This window comes from Empidonax traillii, unplaced genomic scaffold, assembly GCF_003031625.1.
Source record: "Empidonax traillii isolate 1590-97213 ecotype Southwest subspecies unplaced genomic scaffold, ASM303162v1 scaffold15:size5535645, whole genome shotgun sequence".
Taxonomy (NCBI): domain Eukaryota; kingdom Metazoa; phylum Chordata; class Aves; order Passeriformes; family Tyrannidae; genus Empidonax; species Empidonax traillii.
Window position 1 is genome coordinate 2,060,244 of NW_020955208.1, and position 15,501 is coordinate 2,075,744.

Here is a 15,501-nt window from a genome sequence, read left to right on the forward strand (position 1 = left end):
GTTCCAGGAGGGGCTTTAAGACAGTTAGTGATGCTGTTTGCCAGTTAAAGATTAGAGACCCCAGAGAATAATTAACAATCCCAAAACCCAGTTTTTCTGCTGGATTCTTCAGCTTTCTCCCCCCTCCCCCATCCTCTTTAATCTATTCACTCTAGCAGGTGTAATAAAGTGATAAGGACAGGCTCCGGGGATATTTGTTTGGCTACTACGGGTGTACAAACCAACAATGGATGGTATTTTACTTCTGGTTTTCAGTGGCTTGAATCGAGACCAAAAACTTTGCAGCCTCCTTGCCCACACACAGCCACCCCTCCCTGCTGCGCTACCAGCTCCCACCTGGGTGGCTGAGCTTCTTCCCCACCCGAAGGACCACGATGGTGGGACGGGCTCCCTTTCTGTTTCTGGAGGTCCGAATCACATCTCTTGGGTGCCAAGGTGCCCAGTGCCAAGACATAAACCCCAGGCTACACTGTTTGGGTCCAGGGCTGGAGCTGGTGCCTCTTCCAGCAGTGGTTTATCTAAATAAAACAAGTCTTTAATTAAACTACCTTTCAATAATTTATATGGCAGTTGTCCACCTGCCCAAACTGCTCCAGGGTTGTGGTTACAGCTGGAACAGAAACAGAATCTTAAACCCTCACAGCTAAGGAGCCTCAGGAGAGATCAGGAAAGCACCAGAGTAATGGTGGATTTCAACAAGATGCCCCATTATCTGCGGGTCCAAGAGATGAGCTGCACCCTCCTAGGTGACAAAGAAAAGCTGTGATACATCTTTGTAACAAGGTGGTAAGGAAAAAAACCCACCCTGAATGTCTTCTGCCCAAAAGGAGATGGTCTTGTCTGCAGGAAAACCCAAACCTGAATGTCTTCCTGAAGCCCAGGCTTCAGAGATAACCGCATTATGGAGCGAGGGGTAGGATGGAGCACCCATGGTGTCCTTCCCCTTCACTGTGAAGGACATGGTCACTCCCTCGTGCTGCATGGAGAGGTGCTGGGGAGGATTTGGCCCCAGGCAAGTTGTCTCAGGCCCCTTCAGAGATGCCACAGAGGCTGTGGGAGGTGTCCATCACCTGGGGGCTATCAGGTACCGCCCCAACTCTGGAGGACATTCCCCAGCTCCCAGGGTCGGCGTGGAAGGCACGAGCACTGGCATGCCAGAAGTTGTCATCCCAATCACGCTCATCCTTCCAGGGAGGGATGAGACAGCATTGTGCTTTAAAGAGCATCCCGACCCTATCAGCAAGAGATGAGATATCCTAATTACGGCAGTACAGGCGAGGATCCGGGCTGTATCAGCCAGTACAGAAAGGTAAACAAGAAATATAACAATGGACCCTTAACACTCATTAGCTGTGTCAGATAATACCTCACTTTTCTCCCTTTGGGGCTTAAAATCTAATTAAGATTTTCCAACAATAAATTTCATTTATGCTCGCTGCCTTTTGTTCTTTTTAGGATCACACCGAGAGGCATCTGTGAGGCGGCTGCACAGCTCAAGGGGAGGCAGCTTCACTCAGCCAGCCTTGGCTTGTGCTTCGTGGACAAGGGAAACTGAGGCAGGACAGCACCATGGACAGTGCAGAGGTGAGGTATACCACTGAGAAGGCATCCCTGGCTCTTGCTGAAAATGTTTTCCCCTGGAAAGTGAAATCTGGCTGTGATAAGACCAAGCACTGAGTCTCCTGGGCTAGCCCAAAGTGTCCAGCAGCAAACCCCACCCTTCTCCTTGCTCGGACCTACAGCCACAGCAGGGATCCATGAGGAAAGGGACACTGAGACCCACTGAGTCCTGAGCACACCTCCACTCCAAACCCACATGCAGGCACTGCAGGGTGAGCAGCTCAAGCACCCATCACATACTGAGGGTGTGCACAGGGCATGGAAAAAACTCCCGCTGTTACTCATTATAAGGATGTCATTGCTAACTCCTTTTGCAACTGAGAGGTAAAAAATTAATGGGTTCCCCTCCTCTCACCACACCCCCCCCAGCCCAAGTGCTGATGGCACAGGAACACGTAGTGACTAATCCTTAAACCCTGCTGAGCACAGCACTACCACTGAACTCTGGGAAGCTTGTTTTTTCCAAAAACACGTGACACTTGGCACCCACAAGAGAAAAGTCAGGGGAGCAGCATCCACAGGGGCATGGGTGGGGACGTCCAGGACCCAGCCTGGGGCTGGCTCAGCCTCCAGCTCTCCAGGGGAAGGTGGTAGAAGGGAACAGTTCTGACATGATGCTGAGGGTGCAGCCATCATGCCTCCAAATCTGAGGGCCTGACCCCTCTAACCCTTCTGCCTGTTTTCTTCTGCTCCCCTGTAATTTCTCAACTGGAGCTGTGATTTCTCAATACCAAGTCTTTGAGGGCATTTTCGAAACACTCACCTACCTGAGTCTCTAGGGGAAAGGCCTTTCAAGGTGGGTCTGTTACTGGAAGGCTCCTGCCTTAATTTTTGTGTCACCACGTGCTTGGACATTGGCAGCTTCACCAGCAGGAAGTGCACAGCAGAGCCCTAAAACTGCCCTGCTCCCCTCCAAACCTGGGGCTGCCAAAAATGCCCCTCTTATAAACATCCCATCCCATCCCATCCCATCCCATCCCATCCCATCCCATCCCATCCCATCCCATCCCATCCCATCCCATCCCATCCCATCCCATCCCATCCCTCCCTGTCCTGCTCCAGCTGGGCTGCCCTTGATTTCAGATTCCCTTCATCCTTTCCTGAATTGTCAAGAAGAGGACCCTGAATGCCACTGGAGTAACTCACGTTCCAGGGATGGCCGAGGCATTAGAGGTCTCTCATTTCAAGCTGCAAATGCCACATCTTAGAAGCGCTCATTGCTCCCATGGTGGCCCTGGCACTGTCCCCACCACAGCAGAATATGGACCCTGGTTAATGAACAGCCTGGCAGGAGCAGGTTGCACTATGGCCAGCTGCCCCGGGATGGCCAGCACTGCCCAGAGCAGCCACTTCCTGGCAGTAAGGATAAGGGATTGCCATTCACAGCCTCCAGCCCTGGGAATGGCCCCCAGCTGGCTGTAGGTCTGCATCTTGTGGTGGGTGGGATTCAGGGAGTGCTGCCTTTCACCCATTAAGCAGCACTGGGAAGTGCTGGATTGGGGCCGTGCCTCAATTTCCCCACCCAGCAAATGGTGAATTGATGCTCAGCCACCCTTTGGCAACCCTAGGGCTGTCCAAATGCTAAACATTCCCTGATGTCCTTCATTTTCCCAGCTGCCTGGAGGCTGGGAGAGCTGTGAGATGCCAGAAAGTCCTTTGGCTGATTAGCAAAACGACTCTGCTGTCATAGGGGCAACAATTCTCTTTATTGCTCACAGGGGAGATATGTACAGGGGAGAAGGTTTGTTCTGACACTAAAATGCATGGTGTTGGTTGTAAAAAGGAGGGTGAGCTGGGGAGAAAGGAGCAGGTTTTCCATCAGCAACTCCCCCGAAGGCAGCTGGGGGTGCAGGGAGGTCCCAGGCACCCAGCAGGAGCCCCTCTGTGTATTAAGCACATCAACACCCTTCTGGGACTTGGGACATCAACCTCGCCAGGCAGGTGGGGTGACCACCAGGCAGGAGAGGTGGCCCCTCCAGACCTCTCCTGGGGACCGATGCCCACACGGACACCAGCCCCCGAGGCAGAAGAGTGTGTCCCACAGGTGTGAGAAGGAAAGATTAGGAGATGGTGGTGCCGTGGGGACATCAGGGACCCACCACACACACAGGGGGGTGCCAGTGCAGGGGGTCTCTGTGAAAATGCCCATCGCTATCGTGTGAAGCAAATTGAGAGGAGGAAGGAGGGTGGCTGGTTGGGTGCCTGCTACATGGCAGTGGTGATCACCTTCTCCTCGGGCTCCACCGTGTTCTCGTAGGCATGCTGGTTCTCTTTGGACCTGCATGAGGAGGGAGAAGCACAGTGCTGAGCTTACCCCCAGCAAGACCAGCCCCCTCGAAGCCACCGCTGGGAATCCTGACCTCGCTGGTGCCAGCTGTGCATTGAGTGAGGGGTGAGGTGGGGAGGACAGGAGGGGTCACCCTGCCAGGAAGGAAGCCAAGAGCAGGGTGGAAATCGCTCTAATTTTTGGCGAGGTCTGTTTTGACAGTCAACATCTACACGTTGACTTGTGGCCACTTTTGGTGGCTTCCTCTGTAGGACAAAGGTGTGATGCAGCATAAGAAAAATGTGGTGTAGCAGGTTACAAGGTGATGGATGGATCATGGGGCTCAGCTGTGGGGACAGGGAGAGACAAGGGAGGAGGGGATACTGGGATGCTCCCTTTCCCTGCCTTCTGCTTAACCCCCTAGATGATACATGTCCCCAAACCCAGGTGGCATGGGACATGTAAGGCCCTGAGTAGGAGACACCATGGCTCTGCATGTCTGAGCTGTCCCCAGGGGGACAGAACAGAGCCTGGGAGCTGTGGGGAGGAGGTCTCAGAAAGTCCCTCACCTGAAGTCAGCTGCAGCTGATAGGTATCTCCCTTCATGGCCATTGGATATGACAGGATCCTGCTTGTCCTCTACAGTCACCACCGTCTCAGCATTTTCCCTGGAGGGAGAAAAGGGAGAAGCTGAGACAGGACAATGAAGGAGCCGTGCTGGGGAGCAGCCTCCCAGTGGGGATGGCAGAGAGGAAGGGACTGATCTGACACTACAGAGACAACTAAGGGTATGATCCTGGCCTTGGACATGCAACTCAGCCCCCTTCCCAGCAGGACAAGGACAGGGACAAGGACAAACACCTTCACTGCAGGTTTGCAGAGGCTGCACCCAGACGCCAAGTGCCGGCCCCTGCCTCTGGAGCTGGGACTCCAAGCACCGGGCTGGCAGTCAGCGAGACTCATTGTCAATATGTGGGATTGTTTTCTCCTGCTAACAGGTTTTTCCAGTCTACTTCTATGTAATCTGTTGCAAAATAATCCCCTGTGGATCCCAACTGACACAGAGAGAACAGCCAAGGCTCTGCTGGTGCTGCAGCCCTGGCACAGGAGGGCTGTACGTGTGCACGTCCATGTGAGCAAAGCAGAGCTGCTTTCTCTCGGATGTGAGTCTGGATCACTTGCAGAAGGAACCATTGGGCAGGGATGGGGTGTTTGACCTCAGCCAGAGTCTAAAAGCTCAGCTCTGGAGTGAGCCCATAGCCCAAACAGTGCCAGAGGAGTTTATATACGGAGGGTGGGTGCAGGTCTGCCCTGCATGCACATCCCTGCCTCCTCCAGGGCAATTTCAGAGGCTTCTCCAAGGAACAGACTGGCATAAACAAGCAGCAGCTTGAGCTGATAGCTGCTGTCACAGCGACAGCGCGGAGCTGGCAGAGCGCCAGGCAGCCGAGCCTCGCTGCCCGCTCTGCTGAAGAGAGGCCAGATTAATTAAAACAGGGCTCCTTCCCCCCTCAAGCCCTTCTCAGCATCCTCTGCCTCTGGGCTGGGAAGAGGCAGCCAGGCAAGGGCAGCAGTGGGAAACACCATCCCTTCATCCCACTCCATGAGCTGGGGGTTCCTTCAGTTTGAGGACAGAGGTTCCTCTTCGGGAAACAAAGACCTGTAGTCTTGGCAAACCAGAGCATTTAAATACACATTGCATTATGCACTGGCCCTGAGTGCATCCCAAAGGGACCCCCCTTGAATATATCTGGGGATGAAGCCGACCTGCTGGGCATCAGGGCACACTCCAGCTCTCCACCTCCTCGACCTGGAGAGGCTGCAGGAATGCACAGGTACAAGAAGAATACAGCACCTTTGAGTGCAGAGCCCAAAGTGACCATGCTAATGCAGAGGAACCTGGAAACAGGCTTCATCCCCTGTTGACTTTGGGCTCAGATCCAAGATCAGGTTACTGCAACTTTGCCAGTTGCTTGGTTGAGCAGGAGCAGCAGCCCGTGGCTTTGCCTGGTGGGCAGTGGACAAGAGGTAACTCATCCCACAGAGCCTTCTTCTGATGAGTAAGGCCACCTCATTTGTCTGTCCCATGGGTTCCAGGTTGAGAGCTCTGCCATGACTTGGCTGCCTCCCTCTTCTCCCAGCTCCTCTCAGTGCATTCTGACAGCTTGGCTCTCTGTGCTTTGCAAATGAGCTGCTTTGAGCTTATTGTCCCATGGATATAAGGCACATGGGAACTGCACCCACAAATCCATAAAAAAAACAGGCTCAGGACAGTCCCCTGAACATGTGCCCCTGCAAACCAGCCACAGCGCTGCTGCCTTCTCATTCCCAGTACAGCACTTTGTCGTGGCAGCATTTGTACGGTGCAAGCTCCCACCTGGCAATAAGTAACAGGGAGCAGAGACCAGGACAGGGAGAAGAGGACGGAGAGATGAGGACAGGGAGTCTTTGCTCTCCCAGTAGAGCGATCACAGTGTTCCCAGCCCTGGCACAGGGATGGAGGCTGCTGGAAGCAACACGTGCCCAGGCAGTTAAGTCCAGCCCCGGCAACCTCCCACACTTACACTTTCTTCTTACACCAGAACCTGTTGACCACGAAAATGATGGCCACCAGCACTAGAAACACAACCACTGCGATGACACCCTGTGACCACGGCTGGAGGCTGCCTCGGGCTACAGGAAAAGAAGAGGACACAAGTTAGGAATTCACCCTCAGAATTTATCTGCTGAGTTTCTCCCATTCAGCTTCAGCAGCATCCAGCCAAGAGCTTGATCCTACAAAGCCAAGCAGAACATGCTGCTGTCAATTCAGGCAAGCTTACCTGGGTGATAGCAATAAAATAAAGCACGAATGACAGTGGTTTCATTGGCGTTTGCATGTGGAGTGTGGTGCCCTACAGCTTTGGGGCCCCTTATACGAATACATACACATATAGATGCGCTGTGGGGAGCTGGTGACTCTCTGATGGGGGAAAAAAGGGCTGGGGGACATGGAAGAAGGGAGGGAAGGAGAATGTTTGCCAAGGGGAAAAAGGCAGAGGAGTTTCAGCAAACTGTTTGTTCTCCTTCCCTAGATGCCACAGACATAATTCCAGGGCTATTTTCCAAATACTGACCGGTAAAATAAGGACCTCGTAACAGGGACTGTAAAATTTGGTTATCACTCTCACAGCAAAGAGTTGTCACTGTGGATTTCAGTAAAACGCCCCATTCAAAAGGTTCCAGAGCAGCAAACTTGATTTATGACAGGAAGTTGAAGGCTGATGCATTCAGAGCAACAACCTCAGTGCAGAGGCCAGGCAGGGCTGGTGGGGGGCCAAGCAGCATGAGGGTGGGGAGAGGGGGAGCTGGGAGTTAACTAGGATATCCCCTTGTCCCCCACAGATGGGATGGACTCACAGGTTCATTCTCCTCTATCCAGACCTATACAGGGATGCAGCCATGAGCAAGAGGGCTGTGAGATGCATTCCTGGATGTGGGAAGAATGCAAGGCCAGAGTCGTCAGAAGAGGAAACTTTTTCCCAGTCCTTGCTGGGATGGCTGCTCCTTGCCTCCCACTGGCTTTTGGAGCATTCAGGTATAGTCAAAGCCATCCTTTAGTCAAAGCCATCCTTCAAGTGCTGTCATGTCAGCACCAAAGGACACCTTGTCCATGCAGCCACATCCCTTCAGGATTTAATTACTATTTATTCAGGCATGGTTTTTCCTCGTCTGCTGATCAAAATGCCACAAACCCTTGCACACAAGAGGGGTCTCTCTGCATGGGCACATGGGGTAGGTGGAGGATGCTACACCTGCCAGCTCCAGCATCAGCCCCAGAACACTCAGACCCAGACCTGGCCACTGACACCTGCCAGGCTGAGCTGCCCCAGGACGAGCAACTGGTTCTTCAATCTCACTCAGGAACTTTACATTAGCTGAACACTTCATCTATCTCAGAGGAGATAAATCTCTGCTATAAACAGAAAATGATCTTTACTAGCAGCAACAGAAACGGGCTGTGGGCTCCACATGTGCAAACTCCTCATCTGTAACCAGCTTCAGACTGGCTCTGCCTCTAACAGCTCTCCTCTCCTTCCTCTGATTTTCGGGAAGAGGGCTGTCCTTTGGTAAGGCCTCCAGGTCCTTGAATGCTTACTGCAAGAAACTTTTACTAAAAAAAAAAAAAAACACCATCAAACCAGAAAAACCAAACCAACAACGCAAAACAAGGTTCTTTTTGCCTCTTGGAAGTGAAATCAGCCTGGCCACTTGACTCACCAGCAGTGCCAGTCTGGAAAGCACTGGCACTCCTGGGCGAGGGGCTCTGAGCGCAGCCCCAAACAGCATCTCTCAGCCCCCTCTCCTCACAGAGACACTTGTCCTGTTTACTGCAAGGTCCCAGGGCCAAAACTGAAGCAGGAGGAATTCAGACGGAAATTCCCTCTTGTATCAGCGTGTTTGGACTGAAATACCATTGTGTCAGCAGGCTGCTGGTGGTGCTAAAGGGGGTGGGAAAGTGGCACCAGGGTGGTGGCAGTGGGGAAGAGCAGGGTTTGGCCCCCTCCTACCCTGCCTGGAGGGCAAGGATGCTCCTGCCCCTGCTACCCACCAGCTCTGGGAGTGCAGCCCCAAACACACCCATTGCCTCCTGGCTGAGCTTTGTCTCTCTGTGCCTCCTCCCTCGCTCTGCCCTTGGCTGTTGGCCACATTTATTTATTAGTTGTAGTTTATTTTTCCTGCTGGAGTCAGGTTTTCCAGCCTAAGCCCAGGAGGGGGTGGTCACGTCCAGCCCTCCGTGAGGTTTCTGCTGGGGTTAAGGGAGTTCAAGGTCAACCGGGGAATGAAGTCAGTGATGACTGTAAGTGCCAAATTTGGATCTCGTGATCTTCCAGCAAAGGAGGGGAGAAGATAAGTGGTAGGAAATTTCCTTGGAGCGGCCGTGCTCAGGAGGTACTGGATGTTTTTTACAAGCGAAACCTCGCTCAGACAGCGGTTTCCACCAGATTTCAGAGCATCCAAAGCCAACAGGAAAAACATCAAACCAAAATCAAGGGGTTCTGACTTTGAGAGACCATATAGGGCCTGGCTGCAAGGGGAGAGGAGGGTGGTTGGGAGACAGAAAATACCTCCACATAGGGCTGAAATCCCACATGGGGAACTTGCATGGGCATAAGAAAGGAGGAATGGGAGCCTGATAGAGGCAAGAGCTTGATGGGATCTACTCCAGGTGTGACTGTGGGGATCCCAGCCCTGGGGGGGGGGGCATTGCCTGGCTGGAGCCCCATCAAGCACACCAGGAGGGATGGCCAAAGAGTGAGTCTCACCCGCGGAAACAGGACTGTGTTCCTGGAAGAATGCTTTAGGAGGGATGCCCCTCCTGGGACAGCCTGTCCCTCAGGCTCTGCCACCTCCTCTCATGGTTTCACCCTGTGTCAATGATGGGGTTTTCCCTCACCAACAAGATCCTGTAAGCCAAACTAAGCACTGTGGAATCTGCAGCCCTGGCAGGCGTGTCCAAACCAGACCAAGGGAAGTGCCAATGCCAAAATAAGCCTGAGCACTTGTTTTAAGTCCATTTCCATGCTCAACAGCTGATTTGAAGACCCAGATTTTTGATACATCTTTCCCAAGTGCTTGGAAAGCATCAGCTGGCCCCTGTCTTTTCCGTTCTCTGAGGAATTTTCCAGGACTTTGGCAACACCAGATGAGTTTTAATTACTCTTCATTACTTCTAGCATTAGACAAGCCCTTCAATGAATTTCCTAAAAATAATGCCCTAGCCATAGTAAGTTTCCCTGTTAAGTTTTTTGGAAGGGAACAGGAGGGCAATTTGCAGAGGAAAATATTTGCTCTCTCTCCTCAGCAGTGATCAAAATTACAGATTAACAGGAGAATCTGCGAGCTCAGGGAGTGACCCAGCACAGCACTTGCCCAAGGACGTGAGTGAGAAAAAAGAAGAGGGGGAAAAAAAAAAAAAAAAAAGCTGTAAGAAAACAGATTACTCATCTCGGTGCACAGTCCTGCGAGAGGTAAATCAGAGCTGCTTCATCTCCACGTAAGCAGGTAAGATAAACCTCAGGTGGCAGCTTCAGCCTTCGGCAAAACAGGTAGAAAGCCTCCATGCCCCAGATCCGGCAAGACCTTCCAACCCCCGGGACACCCGCGATGTGCAGCCGGAGCTAAAGCTTAGGCAGGAGCTGGGATGTGTTTTCTCTTCCCAAGAGGCTCTCCCACAGTTGTCTCTCGTCCTCCGCCGAGCAATTCCCACTCTCCTGGGGCTCGGTGCTCCTTCCTGCCTCCCCCCTGCCTCAGTTTCCCCGGGGTATCAGGCAGCTGCCTGCACTTACCTTCTTGGCAGAAGGCAGGCTCCAGCTCCAGGAGCAGACCCAGGAGGAGGAGGAGGAGGCAGCGGGCAGGCATGGTGGCAGGCAGGGCCGGGGGCTCCCGGGGTGCGGAGGAGCAGCCGGACGCTGCACTTGGGCACACCGCCCTCCCACAGGAATGAGCGCTTGGTCAATTATCAAACGCATTAACGAGGGAGGCCGATGCTCTCACCTGCCTATTCAAATCCTGCTGCGGGAAGGGGCGGAAGGAGGTGCCTCTTGCTTTGTCCCGCGGAAGCTGGCGGGGAATTTGGGGCACGGTGACTTGAACCTGACAGTCCCCTTAGGCAGGGCGTGGAAAGGAACTCGGGCACAAAACATTTGCATCGACCCGGGAGGAAAAAGAGACATCCAGGTGGGTAAAATTCTTCCCCAGTGAAGCCGCAGTGCTTGGGGAGCGTGATGTCCCCCAAGTCCCCGTCCCCACAGGAGGATAGTGGGGGGAAGTCCAGAGATGCCCCAGGTTTGACATCCCTTCCCACTCTGTGGGACTCCCACTCATTTCCTTGCTCTTTTCTTTTCAGCAAGTGCCACTAACAACCCGACAAAACACATTTGTTACTTGAAAACATCAATTTAATAAACCAGACTCGGTGCCAGCTACTGCCTCCCACCTCTCACATCTTGTTTAATTGTGAAACTATTAAAAAGAGCAAACACAGCCTTCACTTCACTGAGCCTTCAGGGCTGTCTCCAAAATTGCTCGACACCAGAAGAGGTAGAAACACCCGACGACCTGCAGCAGACAGCAAGGCTCACCCTTCACATCAGCTGTGCAGATGCTGCAGGGTGGCGAAGATTGCAGGTCCTGAGTTAAGCAGTTTGCCAGCCATCCAAACTTGGCATGGGCTGTGAAACCCAGCCCATGGAAGAATAAAAGCTATTTGTCTTCAGAGCTGAGAAACTTCACTTACTCCTGAAGGAAATAATAAAACTGTGAGCCACAGGTTTTGTTGTCGCTCTTCTTGTGGTGTGTCAGAGCAGCTCTGCAAGCCCAGGCTCTGAGAATCCCCCTCAGCAACACCTGAATTCCCAGCCTCTGGGTCTGGTGATCCCCCCTCAAGGGACCCTGCCTGGGTGCTGGGTCCTGCCATGGGAGCCCACATATGATCCGTGCTCGGGAATGTGCAGCATCCTCGGGAATACATACCGTGGGTGCAGGATTGGCCTCCTTCATCCCTCCTCTTTCCCCTGTATTTAGAATAATGTCATTTATCCTAAAAACAAACAAGAGCTTACAAGATGGAAGGACAGTAACCAATTCTTTCCCAGATTCGTTTCTGTGACCAGGTAGGTCCCCATCTGCAATGCTGGATAATCCCATTCCCAACCCCACGAATTTTTGCTTGCAAACTCTGTGATGCAGGGACTTCCCTGCTGCATCAGGCAAGGAAATGTCACAACAGGGGCTGGCCCATCATAAGGCCTTGTAAAAGCAACCTAATCATGTTACAGAGGAAAAGGAACAGCTTCTGAAGAAGTAAAAATGAAAGTGAATTTTGGGTTCCCTGTTATTGCTTCCACATTATCTGGGAAAGCATCCAGGATGTGCCGTCTTTTCTGCCTGCCTGTTGCCTGTCCCTCAGCAAACTCCCAGCAAGAACACCCGAGCTGTTCAGAGCAGAAGGCCTTATCAGCAGATCAGAAGTCCTAGAGAAGCCGGTCCTGCTGCTGCCCTTGGGAAATTCAAGGTCTGAGACATTTTACTGTTGCCACCCACCCCTCAGCCACGCCTGGGGCTGCGGCGGGTGGCTCATGAGGTTCCTTCTCCTCCAGGTGTACTCCAGTCATCCCACCACACCAGGGCTCTGCCCAGTGTAGCTCCAGGGACCCTGGACTGCATTTTCAAAGACAGGGATGCCTCGAGGATGTGCCTGTTATGCTACGGTGTGTTGGGGTGACAGGACATGACAGAGCAGACCCTGAGCTGAAGGCAAGGCTGCTGTGCCTTCCACACAGGGATCTTGCTGTCAGCTCCTTCCTGAGGAGCAAGTTAACACATTACGGATTGCACATCCCGCATATTTACGTGAAATTCAAGAAAATTCAATTATTTAATCGTTCTGGGCTCACTGATGAGGCCAGGGAATCACTCCCGTGCTTATCTCAAAGCCTCTCTGTGCTCCAATGCATGTTTAGCCCAGGGCAGCTATTAAGAAGGTATGTGCCTTTGTGGAGAAGGCTCCCATGGCACCTGCTTGGTTGCATATCCCTGGGTCTGGCCTGGGGGGATGAGAAGTAGCAAGTCACTGTAGCAGTAGCAGCCTTGTTGCAAGGGCAAAGCCTGAAATTTCGACAAATAAATTGCCAACTGGCTCCCCCTTTTGTCATTCTGGCCCTGGCCCGGGTCTTGCAGTGGCAAGTAGCTGTGTGTTTCTGCTGCAGAGTGCTGGAAATCTTGCTGTGTCTCTCATTTAAGCCTTCGGCATCACCCAGCCATGGTGAGTCAGACCCTTACAGGTCCATTTTACAGGCAAGGGAAACTGAGGCACAGAGGGGCAAATCACCTTGGCAGCATTCAGGCAAACCCAAGTGGAGCCAGAGCCAGAACAGTTCTCTGTCAGAGACCCATATGAGCAGTTGCCTGTACAACACATCTTCCTAAAAGCAGGGATTGGAATTTCAGGATGTCCTCCAAATATCGGGGGTTATTTCCTCTAAAAGATATGTAATTTTTAGGAAAAAATAACATTTGCTCAAAGCAATATTCCTGGGGGATATTTTTCAAAGCACATGTGCCAGTTCCTCTTTGAAAAATGTGGGACTGTGTTTTAATGGAAGTTGTTTTTCTTTCTCCTTCACTTCCTTCCTTCCTCCCTCCTTCCTTCCCTGTTTCATCCTCTCCATTTCCTCCCCCTCTCTCAAACAGAGCCATAAAAATAAAAATAAAAAAAAAAAATCTATGAGAGCAACTTTGAACATCCCCTAAAGAAGAGATTGTATTTTTCCTAGGGAAACAAAAAAAAAAGTAATTATAAACTTGTTACATTTCAATAGTTGCTAAAAAACATCAAAAAATCCCAAACAAAAAAACCTCAACACAAGCAAATAAAAAACCCCCACAGACCCAATTTTTAATTGCTTGTTTCTTTTGACATTTGCCATCAAAACCAAATATTCCTTGCTTGCGCCAGAATTCTCTCATTTCCCGTTGACACTTGTCTTTCAAATCCTGCCCAGTATGGATGCTGCCAGGAGAGAACTAGGAGCTACAACCACTGTGAAAAGGGCATTTTCTTGGCCTGGTGTGCCAGTGTGGATAAAAGGCAGCAGAAAAAGGCAGATCCTGCTCAGCTTGTCTTCTTCCATCACAGCTCTATACCCCCCTTGTCTTTAAAAATGCCTTTAAGCTGCAATATATTTTTTTATGTGCTGTTGAAAACTCCGGGTTTCAATGGTGTGGCAAAAGGGAATCACCCCATGCCAGCCTCGTCCTCCCCATACCACCCAGGGTTCAGCTGGACCATTTGCTCCTCTTTTGAACACACGGACCAGGTCAAGAAAAAAAAAAACACCTCTTGGCATTTTATTAGATGTTTTATTACTCTGTTTTTGTGTCCCCCAGGGCTGATGCTAATCACAAACCTCGAATAAACAGCAGAGAGACATGGTGGTGGCCCTGATCCTTGTGGTAGTGGCTGTGATCCCTCTTTGTCCCTTCATTTCAGGAGAATGTGGATTTTCCCCTTCCACTCCCAGGCAGCCTGGATGCTCCAGTGGGGTGAGCCAGGACCTCACCTTTCAGGGCACTCACTGGGAGCTGGTACCCAGAACCTGTGTGTGATGGGACACAGACGTGGCACCAGAACTGGGCTCCAGGTGTGCCCTTCATTTTCCCTAAAGATCTGCTCAGTAGCATCACTGTGGCCCATGAGTTTTTCGTGGTACCCTCTGGATGATATTTTTTAAATCAGTTGATTTTGGCATGGATCTCTGGGCAGCATTCACACCCTAAGCCGTCTGTGCCTGATGCTGCAGCTCCATACATCCAAGGGCAGCAATGACCTCTCTCCTCTGTCCATTGTCCTCTCTGATCTCCCTACTCCTCTGTCCCTGACACCAATAGCTGCCAGGGCTCTGATAGCACATTCACATCAGCCTCAGGCCCCACAGCCTTGGAAAATTAGGCTGAGAAGACACCTCCCTGATCTGTTCCACCTTGCCCTGGGCTGGCAGGAATCAAAATAAAAATCCCTGAAATGAGAAGAAAATCTACCTGCCTCTGCTGTGCCCTATTGTTGGGGGATGAGCCTGCATCTGTGATTCCCCCTTGGCTTTCCCATCCGTCCATGGGGCGTATTGCACCCCTAATCATCTCTGAGTGTGGGGGAAAGCACCACTGCAGATAGGCAGGATCCCAATGTGATGCTCAGAAAGGGAGAACAGAGCTGACTTCTCTCTGGATATTCCCTCCTGCCCAGAGATACCGAATGGAATGAATAATTTGCTATCCGATCATCTCTAATCTTCATCCCATAAAATCAGCAGCAAGCTGGGAGGGTTTTTGAAGCCTCCAGCTGCATTTGCTGATAAGACAGGAGGCAGGAAAGATTGGAAGCCCATAAAAATGATAATCTCAGGCTTCAGTGTAACTTGGTGGAAGGGTTTTCTCCTGTCCTTTCATTAAGGATGGATTTCATGATCTTCCTTAAATAACAACAAACCTTCTCACGAGGAATCTCCCACCTGAAAACTGATTGCATCGTCATTAGGAAACAGGAGGCCAAGAAGCCAGAAAAAAAATAGATGGAGCACAGCTTAAAGCAAGGGCTAAGTCCAAGGGGTGGGAGGAAAATAGGGGATTGGAAGTAATTTCTGAACACAGAGAGAATCTTTAGGCATTGGGGCTCTGCCTGGGAGAGTCAGGCACCAGCACCATGCCGAGCTGCTAGTAAAGCTGTAAAGCTGTAGAGCCTGGCTGTAAAGCAAAGCCTCATCCTCTTCATCTTTCACCTTCTTGGCATGAAGAGAAATATCATGTCCCATTTCAGTGTGGTTTGATACACCATCCTCGTCACTGTTCCCAAATTCAGTGAACTGGGAGAGAAGAAGGGAAAGGAAAAAAACCCAACTCATCAACCATTTCCATGTGAATCTCTCAACCAAGATGGCCAAGAGGAGGAGAAGAAAGAGGTGGCTGGCTTGGTGGGAGTGGACAGTTTCAGAAAATAATTACCTTAGATTCCAGAATAGGAGAAAATTAAAAGTGTAAACTATAATCAGATGTTAAGTTGCTTTTCTTCTGCTAAT

The 15,501-nt window shown here is 51.4% G+C and overlaps 1 protein-coding gene and 1 long non-coding RNA gene across 2 annotated transcripts; one reads left to right on the forward strand and one right to left on the reverse strand.

Moving 5' to 3' along the window:
- The first annotated feature begins 1,001 nt into the window (after positions 1–1,001).
- On the forward strand, positions 1,002–1,578 carry LOC114061756. The gene is made up of 3 exons (XR_003572202.1): positions 1,002–1,084; positions 1,192–1,309; positions 1,456–1,578. It is a non-coding gene; the product is annotated as an uncharacterized LOC114061756 (long non-coding RNA).
- A 1,729-nt stretch (positions 1,579–3,307) lies between these two features.
- Positions 3,308–10,387, reverse strand: PDZK1IP1 (PDZK1 interacting protein 1). The gene is made up of 4 exons (XM_027893770.1): positions 10,216–10,387; positions 6,451–6,559; positions 4,456–4,554; positions 3,308–3,898 (listed from the first exon to the last, which is right to left on the reverse strand). The coding sequence occupies exons 1-4, from the start codon at positions 10,286–10,288 to the stop codon at positions 3,826–3,828; spliced, it is 354 nt and encodes a 117-aa protein (XP_027749571.1). The 5' UTR covers positions 10,289–10,387; the 3' UTR covers positions 3,308–3,825.
- Positions 10,388–15,501: the final 5,114 nt, after the last annotated feature.

What these genes read in the sequence shown, in the direction of transcription:
- PDZK1IP1 (XM_027893770.1), bottom strand. Translation starts at nt 10,288, where the DNA reads ATGCCTGCCCGCTGCCTCCTCCTCCTCCTCCTGGGTCTGCTCCTGGAG. An exon ending in GCCTGCCTTCTGCCAAGAAG is followed by an intron (nt 6,560 to 10,215) that starts GTAAGTGCAGGC and finishes CTTTTCCTGTAG; the next exon opens with CCCGAGGCAGCCTCCAGCCG. An exon ending in TTCTGGTGTAAGAAGAAAGT is followed by an intron (nt 4,555 to 6,450) that starts GTAAGTGTGGGA and finishes TTCTCCCTCCAG; the next exon opens with GGAAAATGCTGAGACGGTGG.